The sequence below is a fragment of the Alligator sinensis genome, unplaced genomic scaffold (assembly GCF_000455745.1).
Source record: "Alligator sinensis unplaced genomic scaffold, ASM45574v1 scaffold347_1, whole genome shotgun sequence".
NCBI lineage: Eukaryota > Metazoa > Chordata > Crocodylia > Alligatoridae > Alligator > Alligator sinensis.
The window spans coordinates 987,861-1,004,358 of record NW_005841922.1 but is presented as its reverse complement, the minus strand read 5'-3'; the positions used below and the strand labels follow the sequence as shown (position 1 = coordinate 1,004,358).

Sequence of the window (16,498 nt, the reverse complement as noted above, 5' to 3'; positions counted from 1 at the left end):
TGAAGTCACTGGATGCTCTGAAGTGCTCAGTACCAATGAAAATCAGAATGCTGGGGTCATCTCACATTTAGTCCTCAAAGCTGAAAGAACCCAGGATCAAAGAAACACTTTTGAAAAATTGGGTTTACCCTAGAATTCAAGATGCAAAGGTTTCGTTGTGATTTCTTTCCGGTATGCCCTGTGAAATCAACAGCTAACAGAAATCCATTCTAATCCTACAGGAATGTTAACTGATGTGAGAGTTAATTATTTATTATTGCACACAGGGCATTTTTACTAATTTGATGAAGGAGTGTTGGTTTTTGAAGTGAGCCTTTTCAAGACAAAATTATCTCCAGCAGATAAGGTGTTACTCTCCATATTTTGTACTACACAAACCTCTCATAAGGAAAGAAGGGCACATGAAAAAAATTCCCAACAGCAGCAACACAGTGTTCATATATGTGGCTCCCTGGAACAAAAGAAACTGTTTTCCCCTCTCACCTTGAAAAAATGTCAGAGACCGCACGGAGGAAATGCCACATTCATGAGTCTGAAATCAGTCTTTTCACACAGACTGGCAAGAACAGTCATAAATTAAAGCCACCATCACTCACTGCCATGCCGGCTGTCGCTTCACTAATGGCTTTAGAGATTCCAGGCATTAGCATTTCAACTTCAGCCGTACACACAATGAAGGAGAAAAGCAGCCTCTCCCTCAGTCCAGTGCCAGAAATAGGAATTTCAAATATAAAAGGAAACAGATGCTATCCAACAGCTCTCTGTATCATGGAGACTCATTATCCACTCACACACCAGCACCTGATACACAGTGCTACAGCACACAGAATCGTGACACACCGTGACGGGCAAAAGGGGTTTTTAACTACAGCTAGTGGAATTATTTGTTGTGACTAGTATTGACAGTGAATTTGGCCTTTACTTCCATGATTGTTCAGTGATTGATTGAGCACCTATGATTAACTAATGAGAAGACCCCTGTAGGAACAAATTATAGACTAAAGATGCATACTACAGCTATGCATATAGTGCCTGCCTGCTGAGTTTGGGCTCACTGCGATAAAGTAGCTGTACCCACCCACTCAAGCTCTGCCCATACTCAAGCCCAACAAAGGGATGGATGGCAAGGATGAATTAGAGGTAGGGTTGCCAACCCTCCCGGATTGGCCGTAAATCTATTGGAATCAGCATCAATCTCCCGGTAACTATTGAAAGCAATCCAGGAGATTGATATTGTGAATGGGTTGAACAGTACAATTAATGACATTACATCATGTTGGGAAAAAAAATCTCTCAGAATAGCTTCAGTCAGAGTTGGCATCCCTAATTAGAGGAGTCTTCAGAATATGTCCCAGTGCTGGGTCACAGAGCCTAGGAGCTGGATTAGGGGTCTGGGGCATGTCTCAGGATCCCTCTGCGCTGTCCACCACTACCTGACTGCTGGGCCTGCATGGAGCCGAAGTGAGTGTGCATGTATTTGGTGGGTGGCTCCTAGCAGCAGTCTCAGGCTCAGCAAGGAGGCAGGATTGACATGACCTAACAACATTAGAAAAAGAGCAAGAAAAGAGGAGGTGTGTAATAGGGCTGTGCAAAGCTTTGGTTACCGATTTGATTCGGAGGAAATTTGGCCTGATTCGGGGGCCGAATCCCTGAATCCAAATCAAATCAGGAGACTCAGTAAAAGCTCTGAATCAATTTGAATCATTGATTCGGAAAAGATTCAGAGATTCGAATTGGCCGGGGGAAGCCCCCATGACTGCCCTGCCCAGCCCCAGCCTCCTGGGACTTTAAAAAAAAGAAAAAGACCTGCACTCACCAGCTGCAGCAGTCACCTGGAGCCCAGCAGCGCTCAGCCCCAGTGGCCCCAGCTCCCAGACAGCACGCAGTGTCCTGCCAGCTTCTGGGCACATGTGGTGATGCCCTGCAGGGCAGCGGGGGGCAGCAGGGATCATCCCCCCTGCCTGGCACTTGTGCGGCAGCTGCCTCATGGCACAGATGCAGTGTGGCCTGGCAGGACACTGCGTGCTGTCTGGGAGCGGGGGCCACTAGGGCTGAGCACTGCTAGGCTCCAGGTGACTGCTGCAGCCGGTGATTGTGGAGCATTTTAAAAAAAATGTTAAGTGCCGAGAGGCTGGGGCTGGGCAGGGCAGCCATGGGGGCTTCTCCTGCAGCTCCCCCTGCCTGAGGAGAGGCAGGAAATGCTGGAGGAGCCACGAGAGAACCTGCAACCACCCGGCTGTGTCTGCCTCTCCCCAGCCGATCCAAATCACCGAATCTCTCCAAATCAGTGCCAAATCTTTTGAAGCCGATTTGGCCATCTCAAATGGGGACAGTGATTCGAATCACCAAATCGAATCACTGTCCGCCAAATTGGCTGAATCCAAATCAAATACTTTGCTATTCACACAGGCCTAGTGCGTATGTCTGTCGCATGCCTTCTAGGGAGGAGTGGCTCTGCAGTTAGGGTCATGCTTTCCTGAGTTGGATGCAAAGGCGAATCTCTTGTCAAGCACAGGCACATTCACCTGTGAGAAAAAACAAGGCTGCAATGTGACAGTGGTCTTTTCCCCTCTACCTAGGGCTTTAGTTTAGGAATCTCAAGGCTCTATTATCTCCCTTTCCTTACAGCTCACCAAAATAATGTCCCTGCCTTTTGACTGTGAGGCGCACAGAAAAGGTACAAAGTGCCAATCAATCACCCTAAACTAATGATTCTCAACCAGGATTCTGGGCAAGGAAAGTGTGAGGAGATAAGCAAATAAAGTCAGGTTCAAGTTTCAGGTGTGAGGAGATCAGCAGGTAAGAGCAAGCTCAGGCTCTCCCTAGCTGCTCCTCCTCCTCCCCCCCCCAACAGCCTGCCCCCTCTGCAAGGAGGTATGCCCTGTAATGAAAAAAATATAGTTTTTGAAGTGGGGTACTGCTCAATTCACAAAAATTGTGGAGGGTGCCTTAAGTCTGATGAGGGGGTGCCTTGAGCATAAAAAGATTGAGAACCACTGCCCTAAACAAATTAAGTCAGAGTGTTAGAGGAAACCACAGACTGTACAACTGATAGTCACCTGGTAACCGTGGATCCACTTCTGCCTCCTACATCTTCCATAGACCAGAACCAGCTGGCTGCAGTGGGAACAGGCTTGTTTGACACCAGGAATGAACTGGAGATCTTCATAAACAATATCATGGCTCTCTCCAGGTTGAGCTGAAGTCAACTCTAGCTGACACCTGAAACTCACTCATATCTTTTGCTAGTTGGGCTCAAAGAAGGTGTGTAATACGCTAATCAGTGAATTACAGGCACCGATTTAGTTAATGAGTCAGGGCACTAGGCTGCTAAAGTGCAAAGAGTGCAGTATAGGGACACTAACTCAGGGGTTGCCTCTGAGCAGCAATTGTCTCAGGGACGCACAGCTACACACCATCCCCTACTCGGGCATGAGAATCAACTCTCATTCTGTGGCCTCAGTGGGCACATCTACATGTTCATTAATGTGCTTTTGCTAATTCACATTAAATTTATACTTCCATTGTGAAGTCCTAGAAGAAGGCTCATTAGCCTATTTTAATGCACATTAGCAGAAGCGCATTTTTTTTTGGGACGCTTCAATGTACATTAAAATAGGTTAGTGTGCATTAAAGCACATGTGTAGTTGCTCCCACTGACTCCATTCTGGGGTCTCCTCAGTTTACAGCAGGGGGATCCAACACCCGATTTACTTACAAGGCAGCTGAGGCTTGACAGAACCTGGCTAGGCTTAAATGAATCATAGTTCAAAAATAGCAGCAAAGGGAACTTAGAGAAGGGGCTGAAACTAAGAGATTGCTGTGGGAAGACAAAAAATGGGCACAAAGATCTATAATGAATAGCCTGGATTTTTTTAAAGCCCTTTTCCATTGAATTTCATCTTGGTAAAGGTCACCAATGAGATGATGAGGGTATATAATTTCTTTATTCGTGGGTGCAAGATGTTCACTTATGATGGCTGCAGTGATTTGTTTAAAATTATTTAAGACCTGTACTGTATGGGTGAGATAGTCTGCATGTGTTTAAGTGCAGGAGGGATGATGTTTTTGGGGGCTGTAAGAAAGCAATGAATGCTACAAATCCATTACCATTTCTGTGTTGTGTGTGAACAGGCAGGAAGGCAGCAGAGCCTACAGCATGTATTACATTTTGGGTATGTTTGAGAAACCTTGGGGTTGGTATGATTCATCAAAGAGCTTTTTCCAGCCTACTGTGGAATTATGTGTTCCATCATGATCTGACACACAGGAGTTCCCAGGTGGCCTTTTCATCTCAGATGGGCTTACGGATGCTAGGAGAGCAACTAGCCTGACATTTCAGCCTTCCTTGTCTGTCTCCTTAAAGTTACAATAGAGATGCAAAATAAAGCTGTAAAAGGTAGATGGAGGTAGATACTGTCACCCTCCCTTAAGAGAGATTTTTCGATTTCCGTGCCACTAAGCTTGCCTCCTTCAGTGAATTTATTCTGCGAAGTGTGTTAGAACAGACAGCCCCATCTGTCATATGGAGATTGGACGCATCTTCTCAGAGCTGCAGTATCTTCATTAGCACTAACCCAGCTGCCTGGTTGAGAAATGAGTTTTCCAGGATGCATTAGGACTGCATAATGAGTGTGGTGTTTTACTTTGGAGGCTACCAGGTGAATTTTTTCAAGGGCAGCTCTCCCTGGAGATTGCCTGCAGATTCGGTTAAAAGCCCAGGTTTCCTATGCCAGGTCTGTGTATGCAGTCAAGCCAATCTTCCTCTTAACCACAGCTACAGCTTACTCACATCTGTAGCTTTTTCTGTGGTGCCCCACAAGCACTTTAGAAAGGTGTTGTAATTGCTTGTTGTTTCTACACTTCTGTAACAAGGAAATTAGTTGGCAGTTATATTAGCCACAGATGGAAATTGTAAGTGGAAGAGGAATAGTTAGGACACAGGGCACAGGAATATACCCAGCCTAGGACTCCTAGGCTGCATCCAGATGAGCACAGCTGTGCAGTAGGTGGTGTGGCAGACATGTGTTCTCCATGGTGCAAGGGAGTAGTGCAGAGGACTTTTTTGACTCCTGGATATTCAGGGTCAAATAAATCTGCAGAGAAAAAAACAGAAGTGTGGCAGAATTGCTGCTGCTGCAGCCCTGGGAGGCCCCCAGGTAAGGCTGCCTCCCCTACTGTCCCTGGGGTAACTTGCCACACTCCAGAGGGCATGTGACATGGGCATTCTCCAGGGACAACCACTAGTTGTCTCTGGGGTACCAGATGTTTACACCACATGTGGACATGACTCTAAAGCCTATTTCTTGCCCTACTGTGGAATCACGGACTGGCCTTGTGCACGTCTTTACGCGCTCTGTGCCTCAGTTTACCCATCTATAAAATGGTCGTGAGGCGCCTCTGAGGTACACAAGAAGTTTTTAATATTTCAGAGTTCTTTATGACTTAGTACATATAGTCAAAAAGCCTGAGTCTGAAATGATACACTCTTTGAAGGTTAGTCTAAACTGCAAAGATTGGTACCAAAAAACAAATGAACAGACATTTACTTTTGACTGAGGAAATGCAGCCACATGCCTGCAGCAGCTCAACCAGAAGCCAGGGAGCACTAGAGCATGGTTCTCTGGCACGTAGCTTGCATGGGCTCTGTGTTCACTTCCTCTTCCTGATGCCCCTGGGGTCTCTGGGATTTGCAATCCACAATCACAGCTGCAGGACTCTGCAGGGTTGTTCATCACTTCCTCTTCCTGCTTCCAGGTGCCTCTGGGATTTGTAGTCTGTAGTTGCAGCCAGCATGAAGTAAGCAGGGCAGGGCAGGGCAGCTCTGTATTTAGGGGAAGGGAAGTTTAACCCTCCCTGCAGTGCTGGATTATGATATGCTAAGGCCCTAAACTGTCTATTTTAAGAGGCCCCATATGATAAAAATAATCCAATGTATGTATATTTTTGTCATATTATAATAAAAATGTCCATATTGAGAGAGTCATTTCCCTATATCTCCTTTATCTCCTTTATTTACTAACTGATTATTATAAAACTTGATATTGAGCCAGGTTTTTTTCCTATTTAGAGGCCTATCATTTTGTGAGGCCTTAAAATGTAGCTTAAGTAGCTCAAGCCTAAATCTGGCATTGCCTCCCTGGCCAGCTCCAGCTAGGGAGCAGAGGGGCAGGGCCAGCCCTGCTCTATGGAGGGCTACAAAATGCTGGGATGCTGACTCTGATTAACTTGAACCAGGATGGGATCTGGATCAGAAGTTTCATCAACTGGTTTGACCTAAATCAGTTAAGTCTTATACTACATTCAACCAGGTTTATCTTAAGCCAGTTTCAGCCATTTTGAAACTGGTTTATGCTCACTGAACTTCTATTCTGTTACATATTTAAACCAGTTTCTGATCACTTAAGCCGGTTTATATGTAACTTCTGTCCCTAGCCTATGAGACAACAGTCACTCTGTAGAACCCCCGAAAAGAAAACCAAATCTTGTTTATTTGCATTTTCTCTTATTATTTGCATGATTTATTCGTTCTCTTATTGTTTGCATTTATGTCTACAGATACAAAGGCTTTAAAGGCAACTGCTCCATTTCCTTCATCGATCAGTTCAAAGCCCTCCATCAGTGCAATAAGTATTGTGAGATGCTGGGGTTAAAATCTCTTCGGGCCAAACAGAGGAAGCCAACAGTGATGAAAAGCAAAGTTCAGTCAGCCTTACCTAATGCAAAGAAAATGGTGTGCAGCATACATACAACAAAGAAAACATAGAGACTTCATTTCTTTAAAGCATCTGGTAAAAACTGAACCACTTTGTAAGAACTCTCCAGAAGCATGCACAGATACCGAAGGGCATGAGTACGGAGTGTGAGCTTTCAGAGTTTTGAAGCCATTCTTTGATAACAGCAACAAAGAACAGCTGAGTCCATGGCTTACCCAGCTAAACTTCAAAGCAAGTGAAAGCCATTTTTCACAAGACAAACTCAGCTCTGTCTGGATTAATTTTCAAGCATTTTTATATACGTCAATGCCTGTCTAGATCGGTGCGCTTGCACATTTTGTTTCTTGGAATCTGCGTACAAGGAGAGCACTCCTCCTCTCCTGGCAACAACTACAGGTTTGGCTCAGTGATACCACGGCATTCTGCTACAACACAAGCATAAAACTATGATGACCATGCAGTAAAGGTTTTGCACTAGCGCTCAGTACTGGCAGTGGCATCAAAATTGTATCAGGATATTTGTTTTATTTCCTAATTCTTTGTGAACAGTTGCAATCCTTATGATACTCATATTCTTTGATGTATTTTTTTTCCAATTAAACTCCTTGTAAAAGAAGATTAAGCCATGTGGGGATTTTGATGCACATTTGTTCTCCAGACAGTCTCAAAGCCTGAGCTACCAACTCTGTAGCTTTTCTTAAAATGTGAACTCACCCAATTGGAAAAAATCCTATGACTGGATAGCAACTCTGCCTTTCTTATTCACAAAATAATCTTAATCCAAACTACTACAAGAAAAGATTGGTGAAGCAGGAAAGTACAGAGATCTTAAAATCAGATTTTAAAAAAAGTATGTGCGTGTGGAGAGGGAGGGGGGGTGGGGAAGGCAGGGGCAGGGAAATCATGGCACAAAATCAATGAACTTACTACCACCTGAAAACTGTTGTGCTGCTGTCCTACAAGAGGATTTCAGGTCTGTGTAACAGTGCTAACCCCAAAAACTTAACTGAACATTGGTAGTAGGTTGTTTGTGTATGTGTTTGAAATATTGTCGATATTGATTGTTTATCATTATCATTGTTATGTTTGCTTGGGAAAGGAAAATGGCAGTAGAATTAGAGGGCATGTGCTAGACTTAGGGGGTTGTCAACCAGGGGTATGTGGCAGCAGCGCAGAGAAGTGGGAGGCACTTCAGGTTTCGCTGCCAGTGCTTCTGGTTTTGCTGCCGCACGCTGGGGACTACCTTCCCAGCTCATTGATCGGCCACCAGGGGACTTCCCCTGCTGGTCAGCTGGCCACCGGGGGTATACCAACCAATAAAGGTTCAAAACCCCTGTGCTAGAGCCTTTAAAGGGCTCTAGCATATGCCATTGAGTCTGGTTATGATGCCATGCAGTGGTGCCTCAACACCTTGTGGGGTTCACATGCTGGAATTGGTTATCACTTCCCAGAGTGAGATAAAGAGGTAGAGAGATGGCACACTGTAAAAATTGGAGCTATTTGCACAATTCAGATCCCAACCAGGATTTTGAAACCTATGAGCCTTCAATGTCTGCTGGTATTTGGATCTGGTCAGTCGCATCTTTTGCTACATCATAAATGTCTGTCGTGTACAGGCTGCAGAGTGGCTTCTCCCTGACTTTCCAGAGCAGGAAAATTCTAGACATTCAACATCTGCTGGGCATGACTGTGAGTGATTAGGATTTGCCACTTCCGTGTGTTTTAAGATGCTTAATTTTACATCATTCTCCTTTTCCCCCTTTCTTTACAGGTTTCCCTCGATTTATGCGGATTCTTTATATACAAATTCGCTCTTATGCGATGAGCATATTTAGACCCATAATTCGTTATATACAAGGTAAACTCAGTCTTATGTGATCAGCATAGATGCCCCCCACCCAAGCAGGTAAGTCTGTGGGGGAAGGCAGAAGGGCCATGGCCCCACTCACCCAGCCCAGGGTGCAGCAGCCCCGGGAGTGGCTGCTGCTGGGCTGTACCATGCTCCGCCTGTCCCCCTGCGCCTGGGCTGACCCCAGCTCCTGGGCTGCGCTGTGCCATGGTGCAGGCAGCTGGTGTCGGCTGCTCTCAGGGCCACTCCAGCACGGGCTGGGGTGAGTGTGGACAAGCAGAGCCCCGGGCGGCATAGGGCGCAGCACTCACCCCAGCCCCAGCTGCAGTGGCCCTGGGAGCAGCTGACACCAGCTGCCTGCACCATGGCACAGCGCAGCCCAGGAGCTGGGGTCAGCCCAGGCGCAGGGGGACAGGCGGAGCATGGTGCAGCCCAGCAGCTGCAGGCAGCTGGCCCTGGCCACTCCCAGGGCTGCTGCAACTGGGACTGAGGTGAGTACTGCTCAGTTTCCTTTGCTTTGTTGCCTTGTGCAGCCCCAAGAGCGGCACCCCTCCCCCCACCCCTTCCCTAGTCCCAGCCTCACTCCCTTCCTCCCTCACCACCATGGGAACCTATCCTTATCTGTTACATTGTAAAGTGGGTTCACTTTATGCAAATTAGATTTATGCGCCATTCTCTGGGAACGCATGTACAGCATAAATCAAGGGAAACTTGTATTTGCTGCCTACTTCTGTTATCTTAGACCTTTGGGAAGCAGAGAACTATAAGCTAACAGAACAAAACCAAACCAAGAGATTCATCTGGGATGACATTTGATGCACTGAAAAATTCACCTCTCCATTGTGCTGACCTGATGAGTTCACTACTGATGAGAGAACATAGTAGGAAACGTGGTCCTCACCTGTAAAGGAAAAGGCCTTAATCCTGCAAATGATTCCAGAAATGGGGGGACTGTTGCAGCACCATGGGGAAACCTGGCTGCGCCCATGCAGCATTCAATGAAGTATGAGGGCCTCACTTTCTTCCTTATTCATTAATCCAAAAGTTAGAAAATGGTCATAGTCCAAACTTGTTAGTCAATGAATGGAAATGGGCAGGAACCATGTCTGCAGGGAGATTACTTTGTGTTGTGTATTCATGGAATGGCATGCTTTGAAGGTCTCTGTGGAGAAGATGATTCTTCCCAAGGAAGAAGAGCACTTTCCCTTTCAGCATAACCAGTATAAATGAGTCTTATAAAATGTCTTTCCTTGTGGGGGATTGCTCTCAAAGGCCACTGACCCAGGGTTAATGAATGACTCTAAATAAAGAGTTGGCGCTTGTTCTGGTTATGAATGGCACTTTGATGGATAGAATATTCAACTAAGTACTGACATCACTACTCAAAAGCTTATTGTTATTTCTTATTATTGATCTTGCAGAATAAATGTGCATGTGGAGCCCTGTATAATAACAGGTCTTCATCTGAAGGTTAACCATGTGCACATCTTTCACAACTACTGAAACTATTTGCTTTCGCACTGCCCAAGAGATTATCGATTTTACATTGTTGCCCAATTAATAAGCATAGTAAAGAGATAACCTACTGAAAATATATTAATGATACAATTCAAGTAACATATCTTAAATACTTATCTGCAGCATATCCATTACAAAGTGATTCTAATGGGAAAACTTAGCAATCATCTGCCTGTAACAGAACAAAATCTGCACTCAAAATAATTTCATGCTTCCTAAAAGCTTCCTAAAAGCATGACCTAGTCGGCGACCTAGTGATTGATGGGAAGCTGGGTGACAGCGACCACGAGCTGATCACCTTCACCATCCGCCGAAAAGCTGGCAAGTCGGTCAGCAACATGCAAGTCCTTGACTTCAGGAAAGTCGACTTTGACAAGCTCAGGAGGCTTGTCAGTGAGGCCCTAAGGGACTGTGACCACAGGGAGAGGGGAGTTCAAGAAGAGTGGTTGCTCCTCAAGGGAGCGATTCTCAATGCACAAACTAAGTCTATTCCATCTCGGAGGAAAGGCAGCAAGAGGGCACAGCAGCCCCCCTGGCTCTCCAGGGACCTAGCAGATCTCCTGAGGCTAAAAAGAAAGGCCTACAAAGGATGGAGGATGGGAGTCACCTCCAAGGAGGATTATTCTGCACTGGTCCGGTCCTGTAGGGAGCAGACCAGGAAAGCCAAGGCTGCAACTGAACTCCAACTAGCTTTGAGCATCAAGGACAATAAAAAGTCCTTTTTCAGATATGTGGGGAGCCGGAGGAAAAGCAGGGGCAACATTGGACCCCCAACATGGGGCACCTGCGGAACCAGATGGGGCAACTGACGCCCAGGAAAAAGCCAACCTATTAAATAGGTACTTTGTGTCAGTCTTTCATCAGTCCCATGGGCCGCCCATGCCCGCTACAGGGCCGGGAAGTCCGGGTGAGGGTGATCCCCTGCCCTCCATTAATGCTGACTTTCTGAAGGAACATCTTGAGAAGCTGGATACCTTCAAGTCAGCCGGCCCTGACAATCTTCACCCCAGGGTACTCAAGGAGCGGGCGAGCATCATAGCCCAGCCTCTAGCACGGATCTTTGAAAACTCTTGGCGCTCTGGTGTAGTGCCCGAAGACTGGAAGAAGGCCAATGTGGTGCCTATCTTCAAGAAAGGGAGGAAAGTGGATCCGGCTAACTATAGGCCCATCAGCCTGACTTCTATCCCGGGGAAGATCTTAGAAAAGTTTATTAAAGAGGCCATCCTTAATGGACTGGCCGACGCCAACATCTTAAGGGATAGCCAGCACGGGTTTGTTGCGGGTAGGTCTTGCTTGACCAATCTCATTTCCTTCTACGACCAGGTGACCTATCACCTGGACAAGGGAGAAGAGATTGATGTCATATATCTTGACTTCAAAAAAGCCTTCGATCTGGTGTCCCATGATCGCCTCTTGGAGAAACTGGCCAATTGTCGCCTTGGGTCCTCCACGATCCACTGGCTGGAAAATTGGCTCCGGGGTCGGACCCAGAGGGTAGTAATCGATGGAAGTCACTCATCGTGGTGTCCTGTGACCAGTGGGGTCCCCCAAGGCTCTGTCCTTGGACCCATACTGTTCAACATCTTCATTAATGATGTGGACACTGGAGTCAGAAGCGATCAGAACTGGCCAAGTTCGCCGATGACACCAAACTTTGGGGCAAAGCATCCACACCAGAAGATATGTTGGCCAACACTATGGAAGAAAGAGACTTGGGGGTCATCATTGACCACAAGATGAACATGGGCCTGCAATGCGATGTGGCAGCTAGTAAAGCAACCAAAACGCTGGCTTGCATCCATAGATGCTTCTCAAGCAAATCCCGGGACGTCATTCTCCCCCTGTACTCGGCCTTAGTGAGGCCGCAGCTGGAGTACTGTGTCCAGTTTTGGGCTCCACAATTCAAAAAGGATGTGGAGAAGCTTGAGAGAGTCCAGAGAAGAGCCACGCGCATGATCAGAGGTCAGGGAAGCAGACCCTACGATGACAGGCTGAGAGCCCTGGGGCTCTTTAGCCTGAAAAAGCGCAGGCTCAGGGGTGATCTGATGGCCACCTACAAGTTTATCAGGGGTGACCACCAGCATCTGGGGGAACGTTTGTTCACCAGAGCGCCCCAAGGGATGACGAGGTCGAATGGTCACAAACTACTTCAAGATCGTTTCAGGCTGGACATAAGGAAGAACTTCTTTACTGTCCGAGCCCCCAAGGTCTGGAACAGCCTGCCACCGGAGGTGGTTCAAGCGCCTTCATTGAACACCTTCAAGATGAAACTGGATGCTTATCTTGCTGGGATCCTATGACCCCAGCTGACTTCCTGCCCTTTGGGCAGGGGGCTGGACTTGATGATCTTCCGAGGTCCCTTCCAGCCCTAATGTCTATGAAATCTATGAAAAACAATCTTTTTTATTCTCAGATGTTGCACTTGATTTCAGCTTTCAGTGCAATTACATTGAAATACATAAATACTGACATGCCCACAGAAAAACTGACTTATCAACTCTTTTTAGCTTAAAAACATCCCAACTGCTTTTCAGTTGAACTCTTCCATGGCAGCACTAGCTGTGAATTGTCCTCCACTGGGGTTTAGTTCAGAGGGAGCAAAAGCCTTTGTGCCAGGGCAGGCTGCTCTGCTGTTGGTAGGAGTTCAGGGACAACACTGCCTGCCGAGCCTTACTTCCGCGTGCCCGTCCTCTCCTGTTCTGATTTGCAGGGGGGCTGGACCCAATGATCTCGTGAGGTCCCTTCCAACCCCTAACATCTATGAATCTATATTCCTGAGTCACTACTATCTGGTATTATTTAGGGCAGTGAAGAACTAAGGTATCTGTTTCTCTGCTAAACTCAACCTTATTGGTTTTATTGGTTTCCCTTCCTGCTCTCCGACCTGAGTGCCATTTTCACCCTCTGCTGTGTCATGCAGACTGCATGCTCTCAGACACAGACTGTCCCTCTTGTTACTTCTCCAAACTGTGCCTAACAAATGGCACCCTGACCTTGGACTGCAGCTTTAAATAATCATATTAAAACTAGTGCACTTTTCATCCACATGAGTTCCAAAACTACCCAGCGATATCAGTGAATGGCTAACATTGGTACATACACACACACACACACACACACACACACGACTTCATATATAAAATATGTAATATAAGTGTAAAATATTTTGTAAATTTACTCAGAAGAAGATTTGCAATAATAGCTATGGATTCTGTTCTCATCGTTCACATACCTAAAGCTTTTTCCTCTATACATTGACCAGCAATTACTCAGCATACCATATTTTGGCCATTTTTAGACCAAGAAATATAATCCAGCTTTTCACAAAAAATGAAATTGGAGCACATTTAATCTCACTTTTGTATAGTAGTCAGCCTAAGGCAGTGATTCTCAGCTAGGGTGCCATGGGACCTGTTAGACATGCAAACACCTATACATGACTCACAGCATGAGTGACGGGTGCCTCCTGAATCTGGAGGGCACCCACAGAAGCCGCCAACGGCGGGGGCCCCCACAGAAGCCGCCAACGGCGGTTGCCCTGTCAGGGGGGCACCAGCCCTGCCAACAGCATCAGTGTCAGCCATCGGGGGGGGCACTGGCCCCATCAGGGGGGGTACGTGCACCCCCATGCACCCCCTACCAGTCACCTATGACTCACAAGATTAACCCAGAGATTTCAAATAAGAATCTGCATGATCAAAAATATTCTGGTTTGCTGTGGTCTTTCTGAGTTCTTTGCAGCAGAAGCATTGCTTTAGTATTTTTACACAGTCAAAAAATGAGTAAAAGGTAAGAGGCTGGCATTTTCCAAGGGGTTTCTTGAGTCTAAAAAGGTTAAGAAATGCTGTCCTAAAGAGTCAGACTGGGAGAAAAAAACCCCACAGCTATCTTGACCTTATTGATGTCATAGGAAATTTCACTATTGACTCCAGAGAGGCCATATCTTATCCATAACATAATCCAGTTTTTCACAAAAGATGAAATTGCAGATAAATAGTTTTTGCTCCAAACCTATCTATGTTTTAAATGTAAACCAGCTAGATATTGCTATTAAAATGATCATAAGTTGGTCTGAATTGGCACACTACTGAGATCCCTTTTTTAGAGCTATGGCCTTAGTCTGTGTCTAGATTCTTTGAAGCCAGCACCACCTCAGTTCCCATTTGAAAGGTCACATGTCCCACTATAAGCACTAGCTACTTTATTATTATTCTTATTATTCCAATAAAGATTTGAATTCGTTGAAGAATGCCAATGGAATCCATCCTGGGAATAGTCTAGTTTTCATAAGAATCAGATAATGGTGCAAAAGTGGTGAGACAATTTAAATTCCATTCTCAATTCCAGAGCAAGTAAAATATTTAGCAGTTAAACTATTAAGTGCTAAGTGTCAGCATTTTGATTGTCGACATTACGCTTCAGAGTAAACACCCCCTTTAGGCATACCATTTTAAAATGAAAGTTTAAATCTGCAGAAACTAAAAGACCCACTACAAAAGTTCTGGCATGAGCATCATCACCTACTGGCTCAAATTCAACCCGATCTGTCACATAACAGAAGAAAAACTCAAATGTCCATGTACAGATCTGGACTTTAATCCTGGCAAATACATTGCAAAGGGGAAAAGATGGAATCCTTCTTTCAAAATGGTTTTAGATCCAGATTAAATCACAGCAGGAACCACTCCTGTGGAAAATCTTCAGGTCCACAAAGCACCTTGAGAGTGCTTGCAGTTGGCAATCACATTATTCCATTAATTGATGTTCTTGATCGCATACAGAATGAACAAACCTCACTGCCTCCTAATAACAGGTTTTTAATTAAATGTTCTTTGTATATCATAGCTGTAATTTAGGTCAAAGCATGAACACTTTGATTTGAATTAAGAATTCAAATCACTAACGATCATGAAATATTTAGGTATAAGGGCAGGAGAAACTTGTACTTTACAGAAGATCAATAAAGGCCTCTAATTTGAAGTTTCCTCTTGTTATTTAAAAATCACATGAACAGCCTACAGCATTTTTTTTTCAGATACACGTGCATTTTCTAAGCATAGCAGTTAGTTCTCTTTCAATTTTGCTTCCTACATATATTTTAAGAACTACAATGGCCACAATTAAGGGGAGGTCAAGTTTGAATCCAGGTTTTAATCTAAAGGAAATTTTTTCATTACAGAGCCAAAGCCTAGACCCTCAAAGGTATTTTATGTACTTAAGTCCCAGTGGGTCTGAACCCTGTATCCCATTTTCAGAAATTAAATTAGACACTTAAGAGGCCCCACATGAAGTCAGTGAAAATTAAGCACTTCAGAAACCGGATTCTTGAAAATTTTACCCAAGTTTTCAGGAATGCTTGTGTTCAGGAAACTAGTTTTGATTATTATAGGGATAGGTTACAAAATTCAGACACTTATCTGTAAGTTTAGCAGTACTAAGTTCAAGGATTCCAGTTCTCTATCACTGTTCAAATGTGAATAGGGCTTTAGGATGCCTATGTCCTATTCTCTGCTCTCACATTCACACACTTAGCAAAATCACTTGAACTAAAATCCTTAAAGGAAACAATAATAAAAGGGGCATACCTTCCAAAGACAGAGCAGTTGCACCAGTAACCTGGGTGCCAAGTTTTAAGAAACATGGTTCTGTTTGTTCTCTGTTCCTTGGGGAAGAATGCAGAAAAGCCACATGTTTTCCAAGTGAGCACCAGCTCTATGATGCCTTTTTCCTTTAATGTTTTGCTCTAAGAGAAATTTCAGCCCTCGCGTGGGTGTTGCAAAGGTCACGTAGCTGTACAATAAAAGCCTCAATAAATGACTTTTCATTTAGAGCTTTAAGAAAAATTTAATCTACACTGCTATCGTTCTGCCACAGAGCACCACAGGGGTAAAGCACTGTTTGCCTACATGAGAGTTGAATTGACATTTTCAAAATGATTTTCCTTTAACAGCTTTGCAAATGGAAGCCAGAAGCCAATATGGTCCATGCCTCCCTCACTGACTTCCAAAGCACAGGCATTGGTGGCACTTATTTTCATTTTGTGGCCCTGGACGGGGAAATAAACTGCAATAATGTTGTGAAAATGAGGCTATTCCCACATGACAGGCTTTTAATTTCCTGTTGGTGCTATTGGTTTCATGGATATCATGTTCAGGCAGGCATCACGTTGGGCTGTGTGAGGAGGAGGAGAGACATGGCTACAGAATGCGTTATGCTAAGAAATCACCTTAGGGGGAATTGGGGGAGGAGAAGCAACACTGACATTAGTTCCCCAGACAGCTCCATAGGAAAGGGGAGTCAGGGGAAGCCTTTTCTCTCCTTCAGGCAAAGCTTGAAAAGAAAATCAGCTGCTGCAAAAATCTCTCCCCACTGGGCTTTGCAGAAGAGAGGAGGTCACTTTTGCCACCTCCCTCCA

At 45.2% G+C, this 16,498-nt stretch overlaps 1 protein-coding gene across 3 annotated transcripts in view; it reads left to right on the top strand.

Moving 5' to 3' along the window:
- Positions 1-7,569, top strand: part of ALPK2 (alpha kinase 2) — an 87,898-nt gene extending 80,329 nt beyond the window's left edge. For 2 of the 3 annotated variants that reach the window (XM_014517712.2, XM_025198458.1), the window contains one exon: positions 6,559-7,569. In XM_014517712.2, coding sequence (XP_014373198.1) covers positions 6,559-6,766 — 208 coding nt within the window. In that variant the 3' untranslated portion in view covers positions 6,767-7,569. The remainder of the gene's footprint in view (positions 1-6,558) is intronic. The other variant, XM_025198459.1, reaches the window with a different exon arrangement.
- The last annotated feature ends 8,929 nt before the right edge of the window (positions 7,570-16,498 follow it).